At 40.1% G+C, this 27,579-nt stretch overlaps 1 protein-coding gene across 5 annotated transcripts in view; it reads left to right on the top strand.

Moving 5' to 3' along the window:
* The window catches only part of LOC112547760 (uncharacterized), a 92,509-nt gene that overhangs the window by 14,498 nt on the left and 50,432 nt on the right, over window positions 1-27,579 (top strand). For 4 of the 5 annotated variants that reach the window (XM_089770016.1, XM_089770014.1, XM_089770012.1 and 1 more), the window contains 17 exons: window positions 1,938-1,958; window positions 6,483-6,503; window positions 8,723-8,743; window positions 9,084-9,104; window positions 12,794-12,814; window positions 14,568-14,588; window positions 14,756-14,776; window positions 15,320-15,340; window positions 16,338-16,358; window positions 18,409-18,429; window positions 18,885-18,905; window positions 20,505-20,525; window positions 21,896-21,916; window positions 22,848-22,868; window positions 23,295-23,315; window positions 24,651-24,671; window positions 26,620-26,640. In XM_089770016.1, the coding sequence (XP_089626142.1) occupies window positions 1,938-1,958; window positions 6,483-6,503; window positions 8,723-8,743; window positions 9,084-9,104; window positions 12,794-12,814; window positions 14,568-14,588; window positions 14,756-14,776; window positions 15,320-15,340; window positions 16,338-16,358; window positions 18,409-18,429; window positions 18,885-18,905; window positions 20,505-20,525; window positions 21,896-21,916; window positions 22,848-22,868; window positions 23,295-23,315; window positions 24,651-24,671; window positions 26,620-26,640 (357 nt within the window). The remainder of the gene's footprint in view (window positions 1-1,937; window positions 1,959-6,482; window positions 6,504-8,722; window positions 8,744-9,083; window positions 9,105-12,793; window positions 12,815-14,567; window positions 14,589-14,755; window positions 14,777-15,319; window positions 15,341-16,337; window positions 16,359-18,408; window positions 18,430-18,884; window positions 18,906-20,504; window positions 20,526-21,895; window positions 21,917-22,847; window positions 22,869-23,294; window positions 23,316-24,650; window positions 24,672-26,619; window positions 26,641-27,579) is intronic. The other variant, XM_089770015.1, reaches the window with a different exon arrangement.

Here is a 27,579-nt window from a genome sequence, read left to right as displayed (position 1 = left end):
AATCCACATTGTAGTAGGCACTAAGAAAAGAACAGAAATGCTTATATCTACATGAATAATTAATTTGATTATGTGGATCAAATACAGGTTTTACTGAGTTCTTATTGACACAAAACTTTTTTGCTAAAATATGAAAAACACAAGAATGGCCATACTCAGTCAGACCAATGATCCATCAAACTTACTATCCTTCAAATGGTAGCAATTGATCACCATTCACTGTTGTCCAATCTGAGTGTTTGCCACACAGAGACTTATAAACACCCAGTGCATGAAGTTGCATCCCTAACAACACCCTCTCACCCACAAAGCCAGCAGGCTGTCTGGAAGGGAGAAGACTTGAGGATTGCTCCCCAGCAGCCCCATCTGCAACTTGCAAGGATGTTGAGGTGAAGGCAAGGATCTGGGGGTTTTCTCTGGCTTCCAGTGGCCCTGCCCTACTACATCCTGCAGGCTCTCCACTTGGAGGAGGAAGGCTCCAGGTTTGGGGCAGGAGAGCTACTTATCAGCTTTGGAGTGAGGCAAATTGGCAGAGCTCCAACTCAGCTTACAACTCTCTTGGTGCTCCAGCTGCCCTCAGTGGCCACTCTCAGTATCACATCCCTCCTCTTTGTGCCCCTCCCTTTTATGTTCCTTCTCTTTCTGCCACCTCTTTTTCCATGCTACAGAATATAATCTCATTCCGAGCACTTCATGTTTTCTGGGCACAACCAAACCCTAGCCTTGGTTTAAGTTAGGATACGAGGAGGCTGCATACCAAATTTGGTAGTCCTATTTTTTACGGTTTAGGAGGATTTCTTGAACAAATGGACTCTTAGGCTACGTCTACATTGTAGCCTTCTTCCAGAAAAGCTTATGCAAATGAAGCACGGAGTGGAATATCACCGCACTTCATTTCCATAATTAATTAGCAGCCGCTTTTGCGCAAGAGGCTTTTGAGCAAAAAGGAGTTGTGTAGACGACTCCTTTTTGTGCAAAACCCCCCTCTTGTGCAATAGCCGTTCTTTCTCATTTTTTCAGGAATAATGGCGCTTGCACAATAGGGAGTTTTTGCACAAAAAGGTGCTGTTTACACAGCTTTTTGCGCAAAAGCCTCTTGTGCAAAAATGGCTGCTAATTAATTATGCAAATGAAGCGTGGCAATATTCCACTTCATTTGCATAAGCTTTTCCAGAAGAAGGCTAAAGTGTAGCTGTAGCCACAGATATACCAACAGATAGATGCATTGTAATATATATTTATATATATATTTCTTTTTTAATGATTCCTAACAATGTTAGCTTTTTTTTTTTAACTTTTAATGCTTATTAAACAGTTGTTTTCAGAGAACTGCCCGTGATTTTGAAAATTTTCTTTGAATTACACCTGAATAAGACTTATGGAATTGGCCAAATGTGAGTTGAGGCTGCTTAGAAGTAGTGCAGAAAGCTATTAACATAAGCTACCTACCTAATCCTTTTTTTTTTTTTGCAAAAATATATAGTTTGTGCTTTTTTTTCTCCTCTCCTCTTCTTTCTTTCTGCTGTGGCTATGGGGGAGCTACATTTGCTCAGGAACCAATGAGATATGAAGCCTCTTTGCTTGCTTCAGAGGCAGCTATTCAGTCTTTTCACTGCTAGTGAGGAGCCTCATTCTTTCTACTCTCATAAATTTAAGAGATGTGATTAAACATTCCATGGTTCATCTGGGAGCCCTCAAGAAAGATTGTGCTGAGAGGCAGACAAATATATTCTTTCTCATAGTGTGTGCATATCAAAAACTTTCTTAAAGGTAAGTTTGATTCAGGATTTTATGGGGTGCTAATGTGAAATATTGGGGACATTAGCTCCCAGTCATAGACTTTGCTTCAGTCTTCTTCAGAATCTTCTGGGAGAATAATTATTTACATAAGTGAGCAAATACATGTATTTATTTAACACTGTATCTTTCCATTGCAGACCAAATGAAGAGAGAAAGAGGTAAGTCAGTATTAATATATGTAGTCTTTTCATGCCAACATTAAATACAACATCTGACGGTAGTGTGTGTACTATATATTTACTGATAAAAGAGCAGGTCTAGTCCACTTTACTGCACTGGAGAAATTCATCATTATTGAAATTCTAGTGAAGTCAGTACAGTTAGAACATAGAAGGATTCGATTGCAGGATTTTTTTTTCTTATTATTTTGGGTATCATATATATAGTAGCCCAGTATCTGAGAGTCTGTAACGCTGAAATGCTGGCTGTTCCCCCTGAGCGGCGCTGTTGCCTGAAATGCTGGCTGTTCTCTCTGGGTGGGGCTGTTGCTGAAATGCTGGCTGTTCCCCCTGAGCGGTGCTGTTGCCTGAAATGCTGGCTGTTCCCTCTGGGCGGCCCGTGCTGCATGGGGAGTGTGGGGTCCAAATGGCCGTTTGCTCTCCTGTGGCAGCCTGGCTGAGTGGCGCAGAGGTCAGCCAAGCGCCACGGCGGGAGGGGAAGGAGGGCGGGGCGGTGATGTGCGGCGTGACAGCAGTTCCAGGTCCCGCCCCCTGGCTGTGAACGTCACCTCCCTGCTCCCCTTTGCATCCCGCTGTGGCTCTTGGCTGACTTTTGCACCGCTCAGCTGGGCTGCCGCATGGAAGCAAGTAGAGCAAGCGACCATTTGGGCTCCGCACTCCCCATGCAGCACGGGGAGTGCAGAGCCCAAAAGGCCATTTGGGCTCCGTGGTCCCCCGAGTGAGAAGCAGAAGAGGGAGGAGAAGAGAAAGAGAGAGACAGAGAGAGAGGCAGGAGGTGGAGGAGAGAGAGAGAGAGTCGGAGCAAGAGATCAGAGGCTCAGGAGAGAAGACTGATGTGGAGGAGAGACCTGAAAATCCCGTCTTATGATGGGCTAATTGGCCAGTCATATATATAGGGGTATGTCTACACTACCCCGCTAGTTCGAACTAGCGGGGTAATGTAAGCATACCGCACTTGCAAATGAAGCCCGGGATTTGAATTTCCCGGGCTTCATTTGCATAAGCCGGGCGCCGCCATTTTTAAATCCCGGCTAGTTCGAACCCCGTGCCACGCTGCTACACGCGGCACGGAGTAGCTAGTTCGGATTAGGTTTCCTAATCCGAACTGGCTGTACTCCTCATTCCACGAGGAGTACAGCTAGTTCGGATTAGGAAGCCTAATCCGAACTAGCTACTCCGTGCCGCATGTAGCCGCGCGGCACGGGGTTCGAACTAGCCGGGATTTAAAAATGGCAGCGCCGGGCTTATGCAAATGAAGCCTGGGAAATTCAAATCCCGGGCTTCATTTGCAAGTGCGGTATGCCTACCTTACCCTCCTAGTTCGAATTAGGAGGGTAGTGTAGACATACCCTAGTAGCCCAATGTCTGTGACTCTGTAATGCTGAAATGCTGGCTGTAACCTCTGGGCAGCGCTGTTGCCTGAAACGCTGGCCATTCCCTTTGAGCGGCCCGTGCTGCACGGGGAGTGTGGGCCCCAAACGGCCGCTTGCTCCCCCGTGGCGGCCCGGCTGAGCGGTGCAGAAATCAGCCGAGCACCATGGTGGGAGGCGAAGGGTGGCGGGGTGGTGATTTACACGCCCAGGGGGCGGGGCCTGGACAAGCGTGCATCCCCGACGGAGACAGAGGAGAGTGGAGAGAGTGAAAGGCAGGAGGGGAGAAGAGAAAGAGAGAGGCGGAGCAGACAGAGAGTGAGAGGAAGGAGGAGGAGCAGAAGAGAAAGGGAGAGGTGGGAGGGGGAGAAGCGAAAGAGAGAGAGGCAGAAGGTGGAGGAGAGCTGGAAGAGGGGGAGGCAGTAGGAGGAGGGGAGAAAGAGATGGAACAAGAGACTCAGGAGAGAAGATCGAAGTAGAGGAGAGACCTGAAAATCCCGCCTTATGACAGGTTAATTGGCTAGTTTCCAGAAAGAAGATAACTATGAAAGGTGGAGAAATGTAGCTGTGTTAGTCTGGTGTAGCTGAAACAAAATACAGGACTATGTAGCACTTTAAAGACTAACAAAATGGTTTATTAGGTGATGAGCTTTCGTGGGCCAGACCCACTTCCTCAGGTCAAATAGTGGAAGAAAATTGTAACAACTATATATACCAAAGGATACAATTTAAAAAAAATGAACACATATGAAAAGGACAAATCAAATTTCAGAACAGAAGGGGATGCGGGGGAGGTAAATGTCTGTAAGCTAATGATATTAGAGGTGAAAATTGGGGAAGCTATCTTTGTAATGGGTGAGATAATTAAAGTCTTTGTTCAAATTTAGGCATAAAGTGTCGAATTTAAGCATGAATGACAGTTCAGAGGATTCTCTTTCAAGTGTAGTCTTAAAAGGTCTTTGAAGCAGGATGCAGGTAATCAAGTCATTGAGCCAATGTCCTTTCTGGTTGAAATGGCAAGAAACTGTTTTTTCTTTGTGATTCTGTCTAATATCTGTTTTGTGGGCATTGATCCTTTGGCGAAGTGTCTGAGACGTTTGTCCAATGTACATAGCAGATGGACACTTTCGACACATGATAGCATAAATTATATTTCTGGATGAGCAGGAATATGTGTTCTTGATCTTATAACTCACTTGGTTAGGTCCAATAATGGTATCAGCAAAGTGAATATGTGGACAAAGCTGGCAACGGGGTTTGTTGCAAGGGAAGGTACCAGGGTTGGTATTAGTGTGGTATGTCCTGTGGTTGTTGGTAAGAATCATCTTGAGGTTAGGTGGTTGTCTATAGGAGACTATGGGTCTGTCTCCCAGAGCCTCTTGGAGTTTAGTATCCTGTTCCAGTATAGGCTGTAGTTTATTGATAATGTGTTAGACAGGTTTAAGTTGGGGGCTGTAGGTGATGACAAGTGGTGTTCTATTGTTGGTTTTCTTGGGTCTGTCTTGAAGGAGATGGTTTCTGGGTATTCGTCTGGCTCTTTCAATTTGTTTTTTATTTCTCCGGGTGGGTAATTGAGGTTTATAAATGCTTGGTAGAGATCCTGAAGTTTCTGGTCTCTGTCAGTGGGATTAGAGCAGATGCGGTTGTATCAAAGGTCTGGGCTTTAGATGATGGATCGTATGGTGTGTTCTGGATGGGAGCTGGAAGCATGTAGGTAACTGTATGAGTCAGTGGGTTTTCTGTACAGAGTGGTATCTAATTTTCCATTGTTGATTTGTACGGTGGTGTCCAGAAAATGGAACTCTCATGTAGAATGGTCCAGGCTGAGACTGATGGTGGGGTGTAGGTTGTTAAAATCTCTGAGGAATGTCTCCAGTGTTTCTTGGCCATGCGTCCAGATCATAAAGATGTCATCGATGTAGCGTAAAATGTAGCGTAAGATGTAGAGAAATGGTAAAAGGGGACGGGAGTTGAGGAAACGTTGTTCTAGGTCAGCCATAAAGATATTAGCATACTGTGGGGACATGCGTGTACCCATGCCTGTGCCGCTGATCTGGAGGTATAAGTTGTTCTCAGACTGGAAATAATTGTGGGTGAGAACAAAGTTACATAGGTCTGCTATCAGATTGGCAGTGGTATCCTCTGGGATAGTGTTTCTAATTGCTTGTAATCCGTCTTCATGAGGAATGTTGGTGTATGGTGTTCTACATCCATAGTAGCAACGTGTTATCGGGGTGGTTATCGATGTTTTGTAGTTTCCTTAGGAAGTCAGTAGTATCTCGAAGATAGATGGGGGTGTTGGTTGCGTAGGGTTTGAGAAGCTTTAATTATCTTACCCATTATAAAGATAGCTTCCCCAATTATCACGTCTAATATCATTAGCTCACAGACATTTACCTCCCCCCTCATCCTCCTTCTGTTCTGAAATTTGATTTGTCCTTTTCATATGTGTTCATTTTTTTAATTGTATCCTTTAGTATATATGGTTGTGACAATTTTCTTCCACTATTTGATCTGAGGAAGTGGGTCTGGCCCACAAAAGCTCAACACCTAATAAACCATCTTGTTAGTCTTTAAAGTGCTGCATAGTCCTGTTTTTTATGAAAGGTGGATTTCACCTAAACTTTGCACAAGATTGGTCTGAAAGCAGTTATATTTCAAATATAGCATGAACCTGGATGGAGATTTTATGAAAAGAGTAATTCTGCACTGTAAAGAATTAAGAGCTTCAGGGGGTAGCTGAGTTAGTCTGTTACAGAAAAAAACAACAAATGGTCTGGTTGCACTTTATAGACTAACAAAACATGTGGATGGTATCATGAGCTTTTGTGGCTCATGATAACATCTACATGTTTTGTTAGTCTATAAAGTGCAACCGGACCATTTGTTGTTTTTTTCTGTGAAGAATTAAGTTTATTTTTCTTATTGGTACAAGAGATAGTGGGGCGGAGAGTGAAATAATATAAACTAACATAACATAAGTATTAAAAATTAAATATACTATAATGTGTTTCTCATTAAATAAGAGTGAATCATGAGATTCATTAAGTTAACAATTCCATCAGCCAATTGTAATTCTAACCAAATTTCCAGTGATAAAATGCACATTTTGAACCAATTTAATCTGTTGCAGATCAATCCCGCGATGATTATGGTAAGTTTGTAATGATTTCTAAATAGTAGCTCTCAGACTTTTTTTCTCTTTCAGAAATGTATATCCTGTTTTACTGAGCTGCATTATTAATTTGGCCATGTAAGGTTTACTGAGGTTTTAGTATATCATGTAATAGGGTATAATTTCCTTTCAAATGATCACTTCTACAAAGATATAGATATAGAGATTGATTGCTACTTCTGCTGTCCTATTCATGTATTTTGTTGTGGCTATTGGAAACCCAGGCTAAGTGACTGTGTTTTTAACTTGCTATGGAAGTGGTGAAATCAGAGGATATTCCCTGCTCCTTGAGAAGGCAGCTTCTTTCTCTAGTGTCAGCTGCTGGAAAAGCCCCATCTATCATTAGATAAATGACATTTCTCTAGTTCCCAAGGAAGGTGATTGTGAAGAAGAATCATTCTATTAGGGTATGTTTAGACTGTGGGATTCTTCCAGGATACCTAGACCTGGTGGCTCAGCTTAAAGTATGCAACTCTGCCGCGTCCCGGGAATGCATTTGCTCTTTTGCTTTTTTTTGTGGAAGAGCAGATGCCCTGTATACTTCAGTCTATGAGGAACAAGGGCTCCTCCCAAAGGGGAGGCTTTTCCATCATTTGGCCTCTGCATGGGGCCAAATGGTGGAAAGGCCTCTTCTGGAAAAGAAATCGGAAAAAGCTACGCAAATTGTGGCATGCAATTTGTGTAGCTTTTTCCTAAAAAAAGGCTGTGACCTAGCCTTGAGTTCACAGTCATGAATGATATAAAGGTAAGGGCCTGGAGTTTGATTCTGATTCACTATTCAATATAATGAGAGCAACATAATGAGAGCAGCAGTAAGATCACAGACTTTCAGGCCATATCTATACTACTAGGAAACTATTTTGAAATTACGAAATTCAACTTAATGGCCGATTTAACAAATTCGAACTACCATAGACTTAATATGGGGAAGTATCAAAATTAGTCTGAGGCAGGCTCTGTTAATGTGGACTAGTTACCTCAGACTTAGAGCCCCAGGAAGCATTGGGCATTGGGGAGTAATTAGTTCAAATGAACTTAAACTGCAGCAAGGAAAGTTTAGGTTGGACATTAGAAAAAAGTTCCTAACTGTCAGGGTAGTCAAACATTGGAATAAATTGCCCAGGGAGGTTGTGGAATCCCCATCTCTGGAGATATTTAAAAGTAGGTTAGATAAATGTCTATCAGGGATGGTCTAGACAGTATTTGGTCCTGCCATGGGGGCAGGGGACTGGACTTGATTACCTCTCGAGGTCCCTTCCAGTCCAAGTATTCTATGATTCTATGATACTCTGGGGAGGAATTATTTCAAAATAGAGACACTGCAGTGTCCATACTACCATTATTTCAAAATAAATATTTCAGAATTAGCATTATACTTGATGAAAAGCAGAAGTACAGAGTTTGAATTCCACAGACCATTATAAAATAATGGGCTTGGTACTGAGGATGCTCCATATATAAATTCAAACTTGGGGGGTTATTTCAAAATAATGCCCTAGTATAGTCTATGGCTCAGTCATTAGTGTTCCTCAGGAAACAGGCATTTGCTTTTTGAACGAGATGACTGTTCATGTTCATGTTCCAAAAATCATACAGCTCTTCTTAAACCCCATGAAGGTATAATTCATTGTAGGTAGAATCATAGAGCTGGAAGAAATCTCAGAAGGTCATCAAGTCCAGCCCCCTGCCCAAAGCAGGACCAATACCAAGTCATCATTTGATGAAATAAATATTTCAGAATTAGCATTACACCTGATGAAAAGTGAAGTGCAGCCAACTAGTCAGTCCCAGGCATAGCAAGGAATTTTAGGAGTTGCACATACCAGAGGGTGGATCCAGAGTTAAGACTGTAGAAGGAGCTGAAGACCACAGATTCACTTGGCAATTGAATCTAGTGCAGATTTCAGCCCTCGAAACTTTCTTCCTTCATCATCATCATCATCATCATCATAATAATAATAATAATAATAATTAATAACAACAACAATAGGAAACAAATGCATTTTGAAAACTGCGAAATTGTATTAAGTGGGAGATGGAGGAAGATCTAATTCTTTCCTATCTAGAATCCTGCTGTCTTGCATACTTCCTGCTGTTTATTTATAGCCCCTTTCTGTAAACAAATAACTTCAGTTAAGACATGTCTCTTAGAACAGGAGAAAAATTATTTCATTACTCAATCTGTCATTCCTTTACAGATCAGCTACGGCTGGAAATGGGTATGTTTTATGTAGGTTTCTACTCCTGCAGAAAAGAATGGAGCATATAGTGAAGGTACATGTGCTTTATGTTTGTTGACCAAACCGGTGCTCCCTCACAGAAAAATCCACTGCACAGCTGTGGCTAAATCCATCCCTATATAACTTCCATAATGTCCAAGAAAACATAAAAAAAGTTCTTATATCCATCCTAAAAGTATCAGCCTAATAAGGTATTTTATAACTCAGATTTTCTGCAGTCTTTTTCTAATCAAAGAGAACAAACCCCTATCCTAATTCTCACTCATCCCTTTTAAATAATTTGATTATTAACAATGAAAATGGTGTACTTTCTTTTTAGATGAACTACAGATGGAAAGGGGTAAGTTTACATTGATTTCTGTATGCTTCTATTAAAATTGACAGGAAAGGGAGAAGTTGTTGAAGCTGCATTGATCCCAGGATATTATAGAGACAAGGTATGTAAAGTGACATCTTTTATTGAACCATCTTTTGTTGGTGAAAGAGACAAGATTTCAAGAGCTCTTTTTCAGATCTTGAACACTAGCTGCAGAAGACTGCTGTGAGAGCGTGAAAGCTTGTCTCTTTCACCCACAAAAGTTGGTTCAATAAAAGATGTTGCCTCACCCACCTTGTCTTGCTAAGAAAGCAAGACTATATTTGTTAAAATGTATTTATCTCCAGCTTCAGCAGTACAATGTGCCCATATGTGAGCTGTGAGCACCTTGACAGTTATTTCAAAATACACAATCAAATACAAATTTCAGTCTTTGTGTCTGATCGCCTCTCAATATATTAACCAGTTCTATGTCATGCTCTGAAAGTTTGACAATCCAGGCTATTTAAGACCTAGGTCAGGAGGGTAACCAAAAGCTGCAGGAAATTTAGAGTTCTCTCCACCAGCCATTTTCCTTTTTAAGAAGGAGAGCTAGTCTCAGCTTCTCTGCTGATTGCAGATGTCACATGGCCAGGAAGAATTGTATGTGATATGTGTGACAGGTTTTATCACAGAGATCCCTTTGAGACTGTCACCTGGTGTGCTGATCATGTCACAGAGCCTGCCTACCTGCCCTCTGGGGTGTCCCCCACCCAGTTTGCTTCAACCAAGACACAGAGTTGAGATGACAGCCCTCAGAGCAACACAGATGCATGGGTGTTTGCGCAAAAACTTGCCAGCTGTCTACACTGGCCGCTTGAATTTGTGCAAGAGCACTGGTGTTCTAATGTAAGAATTCAGTACTTCTTGAGCAAATACTTTGATGGTCCTACTCAGGGATAAGCCCTCTTGTGCCAGTGTACACAGGCACCTTAATTTTTTGCGCAAGAAAGCCCGATGGCTAAAATGGCCATCCGAGCTTTCTTGCGCAAAAGCGCATCTATACTGGGCATGTATGCTTTTGTGCAAAAGCACTTTTGCGCAAAAGCATCCTTTCCAATCTAGATGCTCTTTTGCAGAAATACTTTTAACAGAAAAACTTTTCCATTAAAAGTATTTCCGCAAAATCATGCTAGTCTAGACGCAGCCATGGTGTAACAGGTCAGCTGTGAGAGGGCTCAGCTCTAGGGCCTTGACAGCATCCAGGAACACAATCCTCAAAAGGGACTAGAATCCCAGATAAATCCATCTTTCTTTGTTTAAAAGTTTTTACACAGAGAAAGCTTGTAAGGACATTTCCCCTTTTATCAATGAAAGAGATTTACACAGCTGTTTTCCCTCCAGGTAGCAATTAGAACACTGGATTTGATAATAAACAAAAATGGCCTTATTACATATAAAAAGTAGGATTTAAGTGATTGCAAGGGAAAACAGACATAATAAAGTAAGTTATTTAACCAAAAGAAACAAAACACACCAGTTAATATACACTAAGTAAAAATACACTAAGTCCAGGTCTACACTAGACCGGGCAGCTCAGCTTGTACACCTAAGGGTACAGCCCAAGCCCTGCCCCTGATGGGAATGACTAGACAGCTACCCCAAAGTAAGATACCCTCTAAAGGCAGCAAGGGGAGGGGGTCCTAGAATGGACTATGGGATATAGCATTCCTGCAGAGGAGCACAGGGCAGTGTGTTCAAGGAACCCACCCTGGGAAGTAGCAGGGCAGCCAGCACAGGATAAGGGAACCTTTGAATGTAGGGATTGAGCCCTTGCAGTAGGAAAGCAGAAATCAGGGCTGCAAGGTGGGTTCTGGACTGGCTTAGGGGATAGAGCATTCACATAAGCAGCACAGGGCAATGAGTTCAAGTCCCAGCCATCCCAGGAGTATCTGGAGGAGAGACAACACTGCCTGCCCCAGCAATAGGGCTAGTTCCCTAGTTAGGGTAGCAGTATCAGGGACCCTGAAGGAGGGCAGAACTGTGGGCTTGAGTAACAGCACAGCTGGAAGAGCAGAACAAAGGCAGGCTTATTCATGCCCTGGCCTAGCCCCACTCCTAGAAGTAGCTGGCATGTGCTGCCCCTCATCTACAGGCTCTGACTCCACTGGGCAGAGCCCTGTTAGGGTATGTCTGCACTTGCACCCTATTTTGAAATAGGGATGCAAATGCAGCAATTTGAAATTGCAGATGAAGCCAGGATTTAATTATCCCACATTTCATTTGCATAATCACATTATAGTGCTATTTCAAGTGAGCGCTATTTCGAATTAACAGATGCTGTGTAGGCACGGTCATTTTGAGAGAAAACCCTTGTGTCAAAATAACTGTTCAACCTCATTGTACAAGGATTAAGGGTTATTTCGAGAGAATGGTTTTCTCTCAAAATAACCATGCCTACACAGCATCTGTTAATTCGAAATAGCTCTAACTCAAAATAGCGCCATAACACAATTATGCTAATGTAGCACAGGATATTTAAATCCCAACTTCATTTGCAATTTCAAATTGCTGCATTTGCATTCCTATTTCAAAATAGGATGCAAGTGTAGACGTACCCTAATATTGTATAATGGGAGCTTCAGGAGCAGTGTCTGCAGGCAAGGACAGCATAAGTGGACCTCCCTGCTCTGATTTTCTTAGGGACATCCCAGCCACTTCCAGGAGCACAATTGCCATAGGGATAATGACTCCTGCCATGACAGGTTAGACATTTTAGAAAACACAACTCAAAAAATTACGCTGAAGCATAAGAGAGAAATAAAAGTTATGAAATGTACAGACCAATCACAAACCAAAACTAACCGACTTTGCCATCAGTAAAAGTAGTAACAATGCCCCATGGACCTGTTGGGTCAGCATGACAGTGGGTGGAGGGGCAACTGAAGTGCCAGTACTTGAAAGCTTCCCAGTCAAATCAGTCAGAATCACCTGTCAGAGGCTCCAAGATCCTTTCCCTGGTTGGTGACCACTGCCCTAGAGAAAGGGCTGGATGGAGCAGCTTCAAGGGGAATTGGCCCAGGGATGTGACAGCAACCCATCAGTTTTGAGACTCAGCAGGTAACTGCTACATATAGGGTCCCCAGGCTGGAACACAGAGTAGTGGGCAGGCTTGGGTCTCCTTCAGGTACCAGCAACCACACCAGGGGGTAAAAGAAAAGGGCTGGTCCCAGGCCACTTACTGCACACTTCCTCTCCCACAAACAGTCAAGTAGAGACTATAAAACTCCCCTCAGCCACTAAGGTGCACTCACAGGGTGGAGACCTTTACAACAATATACACATTCAACAGACTGTAACTTTAAAGATGATATGTATCATGATGTACTTCACATAAAGCATCTTGCAATTATTCATATACATATTCAAAAACATATTTCCATAAAATATGGGGGTTTAGTGTCACAATAGATATTTATTGTTCAGAGTGCTGCTTCATCTTCATGCAGTCCATTACACAGCAATAGCCAAATTCATCCCTGTTGTGAAAGAGATGTAATTCCACAAAGGATAGATGATGGAGTTTTTGCAAAACTCTAACTGGAACAAAGGTTGGTTTATTTAATTCTTAGCAAGAGGGCTAATCTATAGAGTAGATTTCTGCTAAACTTTTCATAATCTTCTAGCCTTTCATCACATGGGAAGCTAATTTAATCAAATTTAATCTATTGCAGTCCAATTCCGCAGTGACTATGGTAAGTTTGCCCTGGTTTGTAAGTAGTGGTATTTTTCCCCATATTTGCAATGTGCATCTTTACATTTCTAAATTTTCTACTTATCTTCGTTTCTACTCTGTCTCACTTACCTCAAAATGTGTATAATACTTACAGTGCCTCTTATTATCAACATGTCTCCCAGAAGATAGCAGGCAATCATTATTAATTTTTTTTGCAAATGGCCTACTTCTCTCTTTGCTTTCCTTTTTGCAGCTGTGGGAATCTAGCTCTTCACCATCCTCTTAGCGAAACTGTTTTTCCTACTATCCAACCTAGACCTTCCCCACTCTAACTTGAGACCATTGTTTCTTGTTCTGCCATCTGTCACTACTGAGAACACCTTCTTTCCATTCTGTTTGGAACCTCCCTTCAGGAAGTTGAAAGGTGCTATCAAATCCCCCCTTACACTTCTCTGATGCAGACTAAACCAATCCAAAATCTCTCAGCCTTTCCTCATAGGTCATGTGCTCCAGCCCCCTAATCATTTAGGTTGCCCTCTGCTGGACCCTCTCCAATGCATCCACATCATTTCTGTAGTGGAGGGGCCAGAATAGGATGCAGTACTCCAGACGTGGCCTCACTAGTGCTGAATAAAGAGGAAGAATCACTTCTCTAGGTCTTCTGGCAATGCTCCTCTTAATGCATCCTAATATGCCATTAGCCTTCTTGGCTACAAGGGCACGCTCTTGACTCATATCCAGCTTCTCTTCCATGGTAATCCCCAGGTCCTTTTCTGCACACCTGCTACTTAGCCAGTCAGTCCCCAACCTATAACAATGCTTGGGATTCTTCCGTCCCAAGTGCAAGACTCTGCACTTGTCCTTGTTAAACTTCATCAGATTTATTTTGGCCCAATCCTATAATCTGTCTAGGTCACTCTGGACTCTATCCCTTCTCTCCAATGTATCTACCTTTCCCCCTCCCTACACTGTGCAATCCCTAGCAAGCCAGACTGACTATACAGATCTGCATCTATTCATTGCTTTCTGTTCAAAGCTGGAATTACCAGCATGTACAAGTTACTCCATATCTTTTATATGCAAACACAGTTCTTAAAAGGTGAAACAATTACTGAGAAAATATAATCCCCAAAAGAACCAGTAAATGTTCCCATACACATGCTAAAAGGTCACCTGTCAGTCTTATGATTCTTTCATAGACCCACGTCCTTCAAATGCTTCCTGGGAAGGATTGGGCCCCCCTTCACAGAAAGTCATGACTTTTATTTGCTGGATCAGACAGAAGGTGGCCATAAATCAGTTTAAATTCAGGTTATTTATGTGAAAGTCCATTTTTGTCTTTTGGTCCCTAAATAATCCAGTTTGTATCAGTATATCTTAGCCTCTCCAGGAGTTAGTACTTTTGGGAGGTGTTACAACAGGAGTCAATTTGCGAGATCATTCCTTGCTGTTTTTAGCTCCTGGAGGGGTGTGCTAATCCTCCCACATGGAATGAACTATAATCCATGACTAAAATTGAATTCAGTAAAATTTCTCCCAAAGATATTTTAGGAAATTGCCATATTTGTCACGGTAACATTCATGCATGCCTGGTAGGGGGGGCTAATTCCTTATCTGTCAGCATCCTGTGATAGTTATATTTTTACTTGAGTCTTTTTTGTAGCTCCTGTCTAATAGCCACCTCTGCCATCTCATTCTATATAGAATACATTTCTTTACAGGATAGCACAAAAACTCTTGCTGCTACTCAAATATGTGTTGTTCCTTTACAGCCCAGCTATGGGAAAAAATGGGTAAGTTTGATATGATTCTTGTAATCTTTTACTGAAGAAGAGATACAACAACAAAAAACAAAAAAAACCCTCACACTTATTCAAGTGCCAGTCCAGATTATCAAACTGTATAGAAAATGTTTGTGGAAGAGGGAAAGTATTTTCTTACTCAGCTTTGTTTTTTCTAGACCAACTGCAGAGAGAAATGAGTAAGTTTTCATTGATTTATGTAGCCTCCCACTCAAGCAAAGGAAATATAAAAGGATATATTGTGGAATTATGGGTGTTTTTTATTTGTTGTTTAGGAATCTATTCTCTCTAAAACATTCCACTACATGGACATGGCTAAATTAATCCCTTCTGTAACTACAGTGGTGTCAGTGTATTTACTCTTAGTAAATTAATCCCTGGGATTTTGGGAAAACTCCAACATATTTTTCCTGCATTTGTATTCAGATGTTTGCAGAAGGGATAATTATTTCATTACACATATGCACATATTGCCAACATCCATAGGACAGCATCCTAGCCATCTGCAGGTTTGAGAAGGAAATACATGAAGCTCCTAAAATTCTATGTCCAACAATTGTGAATTGTCCAAAAGGAAACTAGAGGTTCTTTCTCAAATTCAGTACAGTGCTTTGTCCATCAATCCTTCATTATTCTTAGTAATCAGGAGATAAATAAAGCAATTTTAAAACTTGAAAAAAATTGAAAATATTATGTAATTTCAAATATGTTGTTCTTTACAGATGAGCTTCAGAGGCAAAGGGGTAAGTTATCACTGAGTTGGGAGGATTTTGGCTAGAAAAGACTGTATGAAGTAATCAGGGGCAGCAGTGATGGATTGCAAGGAGATTTGAGAAGTTTATTGTAGCTGGTACTTGGATTGTATTGCTCATTATTCATTGAGGGATTGTTGGGAGTTTCTTTCATTTTTGCTGGGCTGGCAGTTTTAGATTATCACAAGAAGCCATAGTTTGTTATCCAATTTGATACATCTGCCAGGAAATCTACGAGCTTCTCCTGGGGGATGGATTTTCCAACTCACAGAAGGGATAAAGTTTGCTGCCTGGAAACCTTTACTTTGAAGCCAAAGCAGGTTCTATCCATGAATCCTGGACCATCCACAAAGAGATTCTTCTCCTTCAAGTGTCCTCTGCATATTCATACTCATGGAAATACTGAAGACTGGTGCAGCCTGAACAACAGAATTCTTGCCACCTATAGCCATTGGACAGCTCACACACCTCCACTTCTCCCCTCAGTGAACCTGGAGCATATCAGGGCCTGGGTATAAAAAGGGCAATGGTGCTCCAGTCATCACAGTTCCTTTTTACTGTGACCCGTTGAATAATTTAGGAGGAGCTCAGGAATATTTTTGCATCCATGATAATGGCTAGTAAAGAAAAGTAGCATATTAAATAGTTAGGAGTTAGAGTATATCTAGACTGCAGAGCTTTTCTGGGATACGGTATGCTGGAAAAGCTCTGCTGCATCCAAGGAATGTGTCCACTTTAAAAAAAAAACGGAAAAGCAGACGCGTTTTTTTCAGCATCCCTGTAAAGAGGTTTGGTAGCTGTGTTGAAGGCTGGAATTGTGTCAACTTGGCCATATGATAATATTCAAAATGAAAATAGTTGTTTACTTTGAACCTGTTCTTGCTCTCATGGAAATGAATGGCTGAAAACCAACTGATGACAGTGGGGCAGCACTAGATCCCTAATATAAAAATAAAGTGTATTTATTGTCAATATTGTTTTTTTTCAGGGCGGCAGCAGGTGGGAAACAGTAAGTTTGCTATAATTTCTAGGCTTTGAAGGTATAAGGCCAAATATTGCTCCATTGTTGACATTTTCTCAGTTCTTCATGAAAGGGAGTCAAAGAGGCTCCCTCCTCCGAGACAGAACAGAATAGAATATTATTTCTTTGGGAACCATTGAAATAACTAGTTTACACAACAAAATAAATCAGTTATTACTTTTATGAATGTCATTCCTTAGCAACAACCCTGAAGAAGACACTGGGAAAGTGTACATAGATTTTTTGCAATCTTCTTATCAAACAGAGATCAGAGAGAATTTATAATGTGACTGCATTGAATCTGAGGATACGCCTACACTACATGGCTATTTCAAAATAAGCTATTCTGGAATAGATATTCCAGAATAGCTTGTTTTGAAATGGCACATCTACACTGCAGGAAAGCCTCAAAATTGGTCAGAGATAGGATTCCCTAATGTAGAAGTGCTATCTCAATTTAGATCCCCAAAAGGTACTGGGGAGGAATAACTTAGAATGGCTCTTGTGAGCGGCTATTTTGAAATAGCAGCAGTGGAGCATCTACACATGCCTAATTTTGAAATAGCTATTTCGGAATATGTGTTATTCCTCATTGTAGCCTACTAAATTGCACCTGTCCTATTTTATTTTGTTGATTTTTTTATATAGTTATAGACGTATATAAGCTGGCAACACAAGGTGCCTACAGAATTAATTTTCTAATTGATTGCTTCTAGTAAAAATATGGTAGCTGGTGATAGTTAGATTTAAGTTTTTCTTGTGATTTTCCAAAAGGTGTATGAGGCAAAAGTTTTGCAATTGATGTAATAGGTTACTTTTTAAATTTTTCTCAGAATCAACAAGTAAAATCTGCTATCTTGTCAGTAACTGCCATCCTAAACTTCTTATAAGAACAGACAACAGATTTCCGAATCAAAACTGTAATTTCCTGACTTTTCTTATGCAATTCTGGAATGGAACCCAAGAAAGCATCAGTCATGTCTAAAAAAGATGAGTTCCCCAGTATTTTCTCCAATTAGAGATAGTAACCACAGAAATCTTAGGGTACCAAGACCAGCTATGGGCAAAGGGTTAAACATCCAGAACATTTTGGTGCCAAAAATGGTATTTAGGCCTAGGAATTTGGGAGATCGGGGCTGCTGCTGCTTCAGCCGCTGCTGACCGAGCCCACTCCGGAGTGCTTATCTTTAAGGTCAGAAACTATATACTTATCTTTAATCTAGCTTTGTATTTCTTCCTTGCTTTGATTTTGTTTAAATTTGCTTTTAAAAATCTCACATACCACCTGCTCCAAGGCCTGCCAGGCAAAGGGAGATTGGTCCTCCAAGCCCCGACTTAGGGGCATTACGATTTTATGGGTGTAAGATATTGTTAAATGGTTAATTTCTATATACCTAGATAAGTTTTAGTTTGATTTTGTTAATGCCATCGGGGAAGGGATCCAGGTAATCTCTGTTCTTGCTGCCATATTCATTGTGGTTGTTATTATCACATTCCCTTTGGCAATAAGATTGTTCTCTATTTCATTTCCTGAATTAAAGTGTATTTGTTGTCAATTGACTGTGGACTGTCACAAGGGGGAATCTTATGATTCTAACACATTGTAACCTTGGATGGTGAGGACAAATTTAAAACTTCTGGTCAGATTGGCAAGTTTTACCCACCTTAATTACACTAGTGTTCCATCCCAGGCTACACTCGTAGAATGAGGTTTACAGATTTTGGAATAATCCATGCATTATATTGAAGTTATTTTGAAATGGAATGGCTATGTAGATGCTCACATTATTATTTTGAAATAATGCTAGTTATCTCGAAATAATGGTGCAGTGTAGACACACCAGGGTTTAAGTGGCCAGAATTTCACACCTGACTCTCATTTAATATTCAATTTGTTTTTTTGGTAAGAAAGAAAGCAGTTTTTTGCTGCTATAATATATCTGGTAATTTAGGAGATTATTTACTTTTAAAAAAGTTACATACCTTGCATCTTTTGGAGGACAATTCTGAACGAGTTATTTCAAAATGTCCTTTTCAGCAAATCTACAGCCACTAATCCGTAAGTCAAAGTTTCCTTATCAGTACTTCCACTTAAATTAAAAATTGTCTGTGAGAAAGTTTTTCAGTCTTTCCTTAATGATGCCCTCTATTCTGCTGGTTACAAAAATGTGTAATTGTCTCATCTACACAAAATCTTAATTCAGCATATCGGAAGCTCTGAGTAAAGGTGCTTCTATTTAGTGACATTGAAAAAACCCACCAACTTCTATTCATTTATTATTCCAGTTTCAATATAAAAGAATAGTCTTTCCAAAATACAAGGGGCTACTTTGAGAAATTTTGGAGCTTGTTTAAAGTTCACAAAATCCAATGGAAAGTGTTACATGGCCGAATTTGTTCACTGAATTTAGGTAATTCTTGCTATTCCAGAAATTATGTATAGACAGAAAATGGTATAACCTAATTTTCAATAACAAAGAAATATAAATGTTGATCAAATTTATTCTTTTGCAGAACTACTTCAGCTTGAAAACGGTAAGTTTGCTTTATTTTCTAAATAGGTGTGCTGAGTTGTTTTTCTTTTAAAGTTAACTGTACGTCCTCTATTTGTAAATCTAAACAAAATCTTCTAACTAATTTTTGTATATTAGAACTTAAGAACAAATATTTTTCTGTGGTTTTTATCTTCTCAGATTCTGAGATATGCTTTTCCATATCTCTAGCCCCTTTGCTGCAGATAGTTGTTCAAATACAGAATTCTCTCAATTTTTTCATAATGCATTAGTCTATCAATTTGTCTACTCTGATCCTTAGAGTATCCAGCCACCTTAAAATAATCAATTTTATTGTATGCAATGCATCATTTCTAGATTTCTCCTTTCTTTCCTCATGGGATCTGATACATCCTTCCCCCTCTCCTCCTTACAAATGTGATTGATAGAGATAATAGTGTTGTGTAATAGGTGCTTACAATGCATTTATCTTAGTATCACATGATAATTTGGATTAAAAATTAAATGAATATAATATTTACATGACATACAATAAATAGATTAAAAGATTACTGAGTGATAGGTTTCAAAATCTTCAGGGGGTAGCTGAGTTAATCTGTACAGGAAAAAACAACAAATGGTCTGGTAGAACTTTATAGACTAACAAAACATATAAATGGTATCATAAGCTTTCATGGGCACAGCCCACTTCTTCAGATGACTGGAGTTTTGAGTTTAAGATATGCAGACCCAAAATAAATAGGAGAGAGGGCAGGGGGAGGGAAGAAGGGGACTGGGAGACAGGGAACAGAAGGTTTGGAAAATCCAGGGGAAAAACAGGAAGGCAGTTTCAAAACGTTAGAGTGCGTCTAGACTGGCAAGATTTTGTGCAAAAGCGCCTGCTTTTGCGCATAAACTTGCCAGCTGTCTACACTGGCTGCTTGAATTTGCGCAAGAGCACTGACTTTGTAATGTACAAAATCAGTGCTTCTTGCGTAAATACTTTCACGCTCCTGCTCAGGAAAAAGCCCTCTTGCGCAAAAATACTTGCTGAAGAGGGCCAGTGTAGACAGGGAAGAACTGTTCAGGTAGGAATAAGAAATCCTCCGGAAAAGGGCTTATTTTCCGGAGAATCTAGACTGGCGCTTTTCTCCGGCTTATCCCCGAGCCGGAAAAAAGCGGCATCCATGTAAATGCAAATGCCGCAGGGGATATTTAAATCCCCCGCGGATTTGCAATTCCGACTCGTCTCATTAGCATCCCTTTTCCGGAAAGGGGTGCCAATGTAGACGTAGCCCTAGTGTATAGTACCACGACAGAGTTATTTAACAATGTACAGGATCTAGAACGTATGATCATATGACTGGTTAGTGAACTGCAGTGCTGAGCTTTAGTTCATCAGTTAAATACAATCTTATTAATAAAAAGGAAAACAATGCTCATAGAAACTTGTGGAATGATCATGATTGTTCATTTCTGTGAAGTAGTCAGAATTCATTATGCTCTAGTCTTCTGCACGTGTAACATTTGCTCCAGTCTTGCTATAACAAGTTAAACATAATTCATTCTGCACAGAAAACATTAGTTCACACTTTGTGGAGAACACGCCTTTTTTTTCCAAATGTATCTCTTTCCTTTGCAGAAGCACTGCGAGAGAAATGTGGTATGTATATGTTGATCTCTATAACTTTTTCTTGAAGCAGGGGAGGGATAGAACATCTGATGCAAATGCATGTGTTATTTAGTTGTCTTGGCCTCACATCCTCTCAGAGCAGTATACTACCCACTACAGGCCAAATACATCCTCTCTATATTTCTATTAATATCAGTGGAGTTACACAAAGGAAAAAGAAGGCTTTGTTGATTTAAAAAAAAAACCCAATATTATTTATTTAATTATCAGGAAGTGGTTTAATGTGCAGAATAGCTGAGTCCTAATCTTTGTGTAGAATGTGATTTAACTGAGGCTGGATTTCTAATACTCCCTGAATCAGATCTAAGAACCTGTGCATTCAAGAGCCACCTTACATTGCAAAAGCACAATTTTTCTAGCAGTAAAAATAGTGAAATCATGATGATAGGATAAGAGCAAGATACAGAATTGTTGAATATGCAGCTAGCACAAGTGATGGCCCAAAATATTATCTCAACTGAATATGAGTGTGTTCGAATATGGCTGGTTCATATAAAACTGCTCATGAATGAAGTTAACAAATCAAGTAGCCAATTGCTTATTAGCCACATGTTTTAAAGACATAGACATAAATGTTGGTCGTTTTCCAATTTGAAAATTAAATTGATAAACGTGTATTTTAAGTAATGTCTCCAGTGTTTAAAATGTTTCAATATGAGTTTTTAATGTATGTCCATATTTCTAAACATTACTTGCAGGAGGGAATACAGAAAGTGATATTGGAAGCAGCAAAAGAGGGAGGGATAGAATATCAGTCTTCATAATATAATAAAATATTTAGCTGATAAAAGACTCTGCCTGATATGGAAGATAATCCATATCTGTTATATTTCAACATTCATTTATTTTTCAATAAAACTTCAGAGTAAAATTTAGTCTTTCTACATTATTTCTATTCTCATTCACTCAGAGAACATCATAAGTTTGTTCTTTGGGACTGCATTGGTGTGGAGTGGGGATTTCCGCAATTGCTTAAGGATAGAGAGCTTTTCATAATAATTGAGAGGGACAGACACATGTAAATTATTTAATACTGGGTAAAAGGGGGATTCTGAGTTGGCTTGAGTGTATTTCTCTTTTGGGGAATCTGAGTGTATTCTGCAGATGCGAGTCAATTGAGTTTTGGTGTTTATCCTTGAGGGAGGACTGAATATGTTTCACAGTTGTGTCAAAGGTTAGAATGATGTCAGTCTGGGTGTATGAATACTTGTTTACTTTAAGCCTGTTCTTGTTTTCATTTAAATCAATGGCTGGAGTCTCAGTGCTGTCAAGGAGCAGGAATGGATTCCCCATGTGAAAGAAAAGAGCATTTTTTGACAATATTTGTTTTCCTTTTTCAGGTCCGTTCCAGATGGCAAGACGTAAGTTTGCTCTCTTGGTGAATTTCTGTAAGGGTACGTCTAAACTACATGGCTCCGTCGACGGAGCCATGTAGATTTGTTGTTTTGGCAAAGGTAAATGAAGCCGCGATTTAAATGATCGCGGCTTCATTTACGTTTACATGGCTGCCGCGCTGAGCCGACAAACAGCTGATCAGCTGTTTGTCGGCTCAGCACGCTAGTCTGGACGCTCCCCTGATAACATCAAAGCCCTTTGTCGGCAGCCCTGGTAAACCTCATCCCACGAGGAATAACGGAGCTGCCGACAAAGGGCTTTGATGTCGGCAGGGGAGCGTCCAGACTAGCGCGCTGAGCCGACAAACAGCTGATCAGCTGTTTGTTGGCTCAGCGCGGCAGCCATGTAAATTTAAATGAAGCCGCGATCATTTAAATCACGGCTTAATTTCCCTTTGCCTATCTGTCTAATCTACATGGCTCCATCGATGGAGCCATGTAGTCTTGACACAGCCTAAGAGCTCTATGATGAAAGATCATCTCAATTGTCCATGAAGGGGAGGTTTGCTCTCCTGGGACAGGACAGATTGAGCATTGTTTCTTTGGGGACCATTGAGATGATAGGTTTACACAACAGGGGACTCAAATATAAATTATTCTTTTTTACCAAAGCTACTTTAAAAACTGCAGAACTATACACTTTTGTAGGTTTTTTTATCATGGAAAGGAGAATGAATTGAAAGTGAGATTAAACAGGCAAAATTTCACATCCGACTCCCAATGTACAATTTTAAATGCAATTTCATTTCACACAGTTTATTTTTCAAGTGAAGCAGAATGTATTTTTTTTTCTGTTCATATGCTATACCTAGTAGTTTAAAGATCTGTTAAAAAATTACATTCTGTGTCTCATTTTGAGAAAAACTCTGAATGGATTATTTCAATATTTCTTTTTTAGCAACTGCCCCTCAGATAATCGGTAAGTCAAAGTTTCTTCTTCAGCACTTCCATTCAAGTCATCTGTGAGAAAATTTTTCCTTCTATTTTCTGAATAATGCCATTTGTCCTGCCATCACAGTTGTATGCCAAGGTCCTCACTGTACACAATCTTAATTCATCATATGAGAGGCTTTCAGTAAGGGTTCTTTTATTCCATGGCATTTAAAAAAAAATTTACACATTTGTTATTCCAATCTCAGTAGGAAAAAGATCTTTTTAAAATATATTTGACAGTTTTGAGAAACTTCAGAGATGATTCAAATCCAATGGAAAGTCTCCCAGGGCCTAATTTGTTCACTGAATGTAGGTAATTCTTGCTATTCCAGAAGTTAAATATTGACATACTCAATGGTATTGAGAATCTAATTTTCAATAATTAAAAGTGAAATCTTGATTTTTTTTCCAGAACAACTCCAGTGTGAAAAAGGTAATTTTTCTCCAGTTTCTAAATCAGAATTGTTAACTGAACTCTACATCCTAAGCATCTAGGTCTAAATAAAAGCACAACTTTTTCTTTAATAATTGATCTTAGTTGGGTAGCCATGTTAGTCTCTAACTTTAAAAACAAGTGGTCCTGTAGCGCCTCAGAGACTAACCAAAATATAAGGTGCCACAGGAAGACTTGTTTTTGATAACTAACTTATTCTATCAATTTATCTTCAAATATCTAGAAAACTTATGCTTTAAAGTATCTAAGCACCTTCAAAATCATCACTTGAATTGTACAAAGCTTATTTGGTCCATATTTATCCTTCCATCTCTTCAGGGAGTTGGCATGTCCCTCCTTCCTACTCTTTACCACATCGTACTACATGACACTTAGTTTGAAAATCTGTATAGACTAGGGGGCTACACCCTGCTCTCTATGCTCGCCAATTCCCCTCTCCCTGGACGCTTTCATGGCCAAACAGCCTCATGACATCATTCTGTCATATAACAGGAAAAAAAATTAAATATGTTTATATCTATATGTCATGTTAATTTTATGTTGATTTAAATTTTTTAAACTATAGATTAAAAGACGGCTAACTGGTTGGTCTAAAAATGCAATAATAAACCAACAATCCTCACTAAGTGGGTATGTTTGTCATATGGTCCAACATGAATCAGTTCTTGGCATTATTCTATTTAACATTTTCATCAATGACATGAAAGTTTGGAACATGTTCCCATGCACTAAGAAGCTTCACCTTCACTATTTATATGTGTATACTGAAACTGGAGGTATAATTTACAACATGGACAGACCTAACCATGCTCGTTCTGATCAAATTAGCATGCCAAAATTATCAATGTAACCATATCTGCATTAGGTTGTGAGAATTCCTTTTGTACCTAGCTAGTTTTTCAGATGGTATATGCCACTTACACGGTTGTCACTGCCTCAGTTACACTTTTTATCCAAGCTGAGAATTACACCTCCAGCATAGACATACCTTGAAAGCGTGTAGAGGTTCTAAGTCACATGAGTGGTTAGTCCACTGTTGGGCTTTGGTCCTGGTTCATTGGTCTAACCACATTCTTATTAATTAGAATGAAATATAGAGCTCCTATAAACAAGTGAAAAGAGGATGATGGTAGTTGACTTATGTGACTGGGTGTAAATATAATTCCTTATGCTCTAATGCCCTGCACACGTGCACCCTTTGCTACAATCTTGATAAAAGAGGCTATGTGTCTAAACTCAGCCTGCATGGAAAACATTAGTTACCTGTATTGAGAAAAAAATTACTTTATTCAAATATATGTTATTCCTTTGCAGAGGAGCTGCTAGTGGAAAGAGGTAAGCTTATATTGATTGTTATAGCTTTATATTTAAGCAGTAGTGGGATGGAGAATCTGATGCAAATTCATGTACTGTGTAGTTGTCTTAGGATATGTCAAGACTACGTTGCTATTTCGGGATACCTGAAGTATCCCGAAATAGCAACTCCACATTCTTAAAAGAACCTGTCACAAGAAGGCGCTGTTATATGGTTAATCAGACCACACACCAGGTCTTTAATCAGTGTCACAGAACAAAGATCCACAGTAGCTCAAATATACCTTTAAGGGTATTATTGCCAGCAATTGTTCAGGAGCAGTTTTAAAAGTGATATACATATCTAGTAATTAGCAATTTTAAAGACAGGTTAAAAGCAATTTAATTTAAGTTGAACAATTAACAATCTAATTCTTAACCCAATTTAGCACACACTTTCAAAGACACACTCATACATACCACTCACCCTCTGGAGCTGGCCAAACCCCAGGTAAAATTGATTAATTTGCTTAAGGCAGAAGTCCGACGTGCACATCACTCCAATATGTCCAATCAATGGACTCCAACCTGTGGGGCAAAATGGTGTGTTATATATTCCTTTGGCAGGAGCCAGTCGGGTGGCACAATGTTCACTGTTTGCACCCAGCCTGGGGGGGGGGGGTGATGTTGCACCCTCCTTCTTGCTAGCTTGACCACAACCAATCTTGAGGCAGCCTGCTCCAACCACCTAATTCTGCTTGCCTCACCATGAGTGATAAACCTCGACTAGGTCTCTCCCTTGTTACACCTTATCTGGGAATGTTTCCTCTTTCTGTACCATTTTGTCTCTTCAACACACACAATTTTTTCTTTCACACCCTGTAATCCTCATTTATTATTGAGACTAGATTTGAAACTCACCCTGCATTTGGTGAGAGAACTTGCATGTTCAGCAACAACCTAACATTGCAAAAGAATTAGGATAATTTTTCTAGCAGTAAAACAGTGAAATTGTGATGGCAGGCTGAGAGCAGGAAGGGGAATTGGAATGGTGGTTGAGCATACAAATAGCATAAATCATGGACTAAAGTATTTATCTAAGTAAACATATGTCTGTATGAATACGGCTAATCCTTATGAGTGCTCCTGAATGATGATAGTAAACCAAGTAGTCAACTGCAATATTAACCATTTGAGCAAAAGAAATATAAATGTTGAGCAAATACATTTTTCCCAAAAATTTTAAAATAAAATTGTTGAATTTGCATTAATTCCTCAGATTTTTTTATCTTTGAGTTTGCATTTTTATCAGAAATGAATAACCCATGCTTGGAAATTTTGCTTGCAAGGGAGAATACAGAAAGAGGCATCAAAAGCAGTAAAAGATGGAGTGACAGGAAAATTACCATATCAACCTTAAATATTAAATACAAACTTTAGATAAAATAGCCTTTCCTTTTTACATGGAAGAAAATCTACATATTTGATACTTCATCATTTATTACTTTTTCAATGACTCTCAAGGTGGAAATCCAGTCATTCTGCCTGCTTTCTTTTTCCTTTCCTTCAAAGTCATCCTGGAGCTCAAGTATAGACATACCAATAATGATTTATTTGCAAGGGAAAGGGGGAGTATTTATTCAACTGCTTAGAGACAAGGATCTTCTCATGATGTTTGTGAAAGATTTTCACATGTGAATCACTTATACTGGGCAAAGTTTGAGTGCATTTCTCCCACATTAATCAGTGGGGATGGGGTGTTCATCATGGAGGGAAGAGCAAAGAGGTGTGGTAGCTGTGTTAAAGGCTGGAATTGTGTCAACTTGGCCATATGATAATATTCAAAATGAAAATAGTTGTTTACTTTGAACCTGTTCTTGCTCTCATGGAAATGAATGGATGAAATCCCACTGATGTTAGTGGGGCAGCACTGGATCCCTAATATAAAAATAAAGTGTATTTATTGACAATATTGTGTATTTTTTTTCAGAACGGCTTCAGGTAGAAAACAGTAAGTTTGTTCTGATTTCTATGGTTTGGAAGAAGTTAGTCAAGTATTGCCTTCTTGGTGAATGTATTTTACAGAGTGATAAGGAGAGATTCGATCATTTGTGCACAGTGGTACAAGAGGGCGGGTTCAGTATGGTATGTCATGCCAGCAAGTTAGGTTTAGCTCCCAGGGCATACTGAAAAGACTGCCTGCTGGCTGACCCCAGCCTCTTCCCTGATCTGCCTCACATCTATGTATAGGGCTGGGTCCCGAGGGATGGGGTTTGGAGCACTATGGCAGCCAGAGGTGTTGCCGGCAGTCTGTACCTTTCCCCACTGTCCCTCCCTATGGGGAAAGGAGCAGAATTGCCACCCCTGCCCTCCATCCCTGAGCCCTGTACACAAACATTGAAGCTCTGTGGGAGAACCGAGGAGGAGGGGAGGGATGGGACTGGAAGTTCTACTCCTTTTCCTGCTGGGAGGAGCAATGGGGAAAGAAGTACAATGTTAGCAGCTCCTCCGTCTACTGCAGTGGCCCCAACCTCTCCTTCCCCCTGGCAATGTGGGATAGAGGAGGAGAAGAGCCTGAGGGTTCTGGGCTAGGGCAGAGTAATGTGGGTGTTCACATGGAGAGGTCATGTGCTTCCCCTCCCACACCATTAAGAACTTTTGTTTACTTGCACTATATTTTGTACAGAAAGGGGACTCCAGGAAGTTCCCTCACCTGGAACTGGACAGATTGAGTATTACTTAATGGGGAAGCATTGAGCTGACTGATTTATGCAATAGGTCAAATATGTAGTTACTTCAAATGTGTGTAATTCCTTTGTAACCAAGCTGTGGAAGGCACTTGAAAAGTATACAATGATTTACTGTGATCTTCTTATCAGGCAGAGGAGAGAGACAGCTTACGATGAGACTGCATAGAACTGAGATTGAGCAGAGTAATCTTCATATCTGA

The sequence above is a fragment of the Pelodiscus sinensis genome, chromosome 18, assembly GCF_052426305.1.
Source record: "Pelodiscus sinensis isolate ZL-2025 chromosome 18, ASM5242630v1, whole genome shotgun sequence".
NCBI lineage: Eukaryota > Metazoa > Chordata > Testudines > Trionychidae > Pelodiscus > Pelodiscus sinensis.
This window is presented reverse-complemented; position numbering and strand designations above follow the sequence as displayed.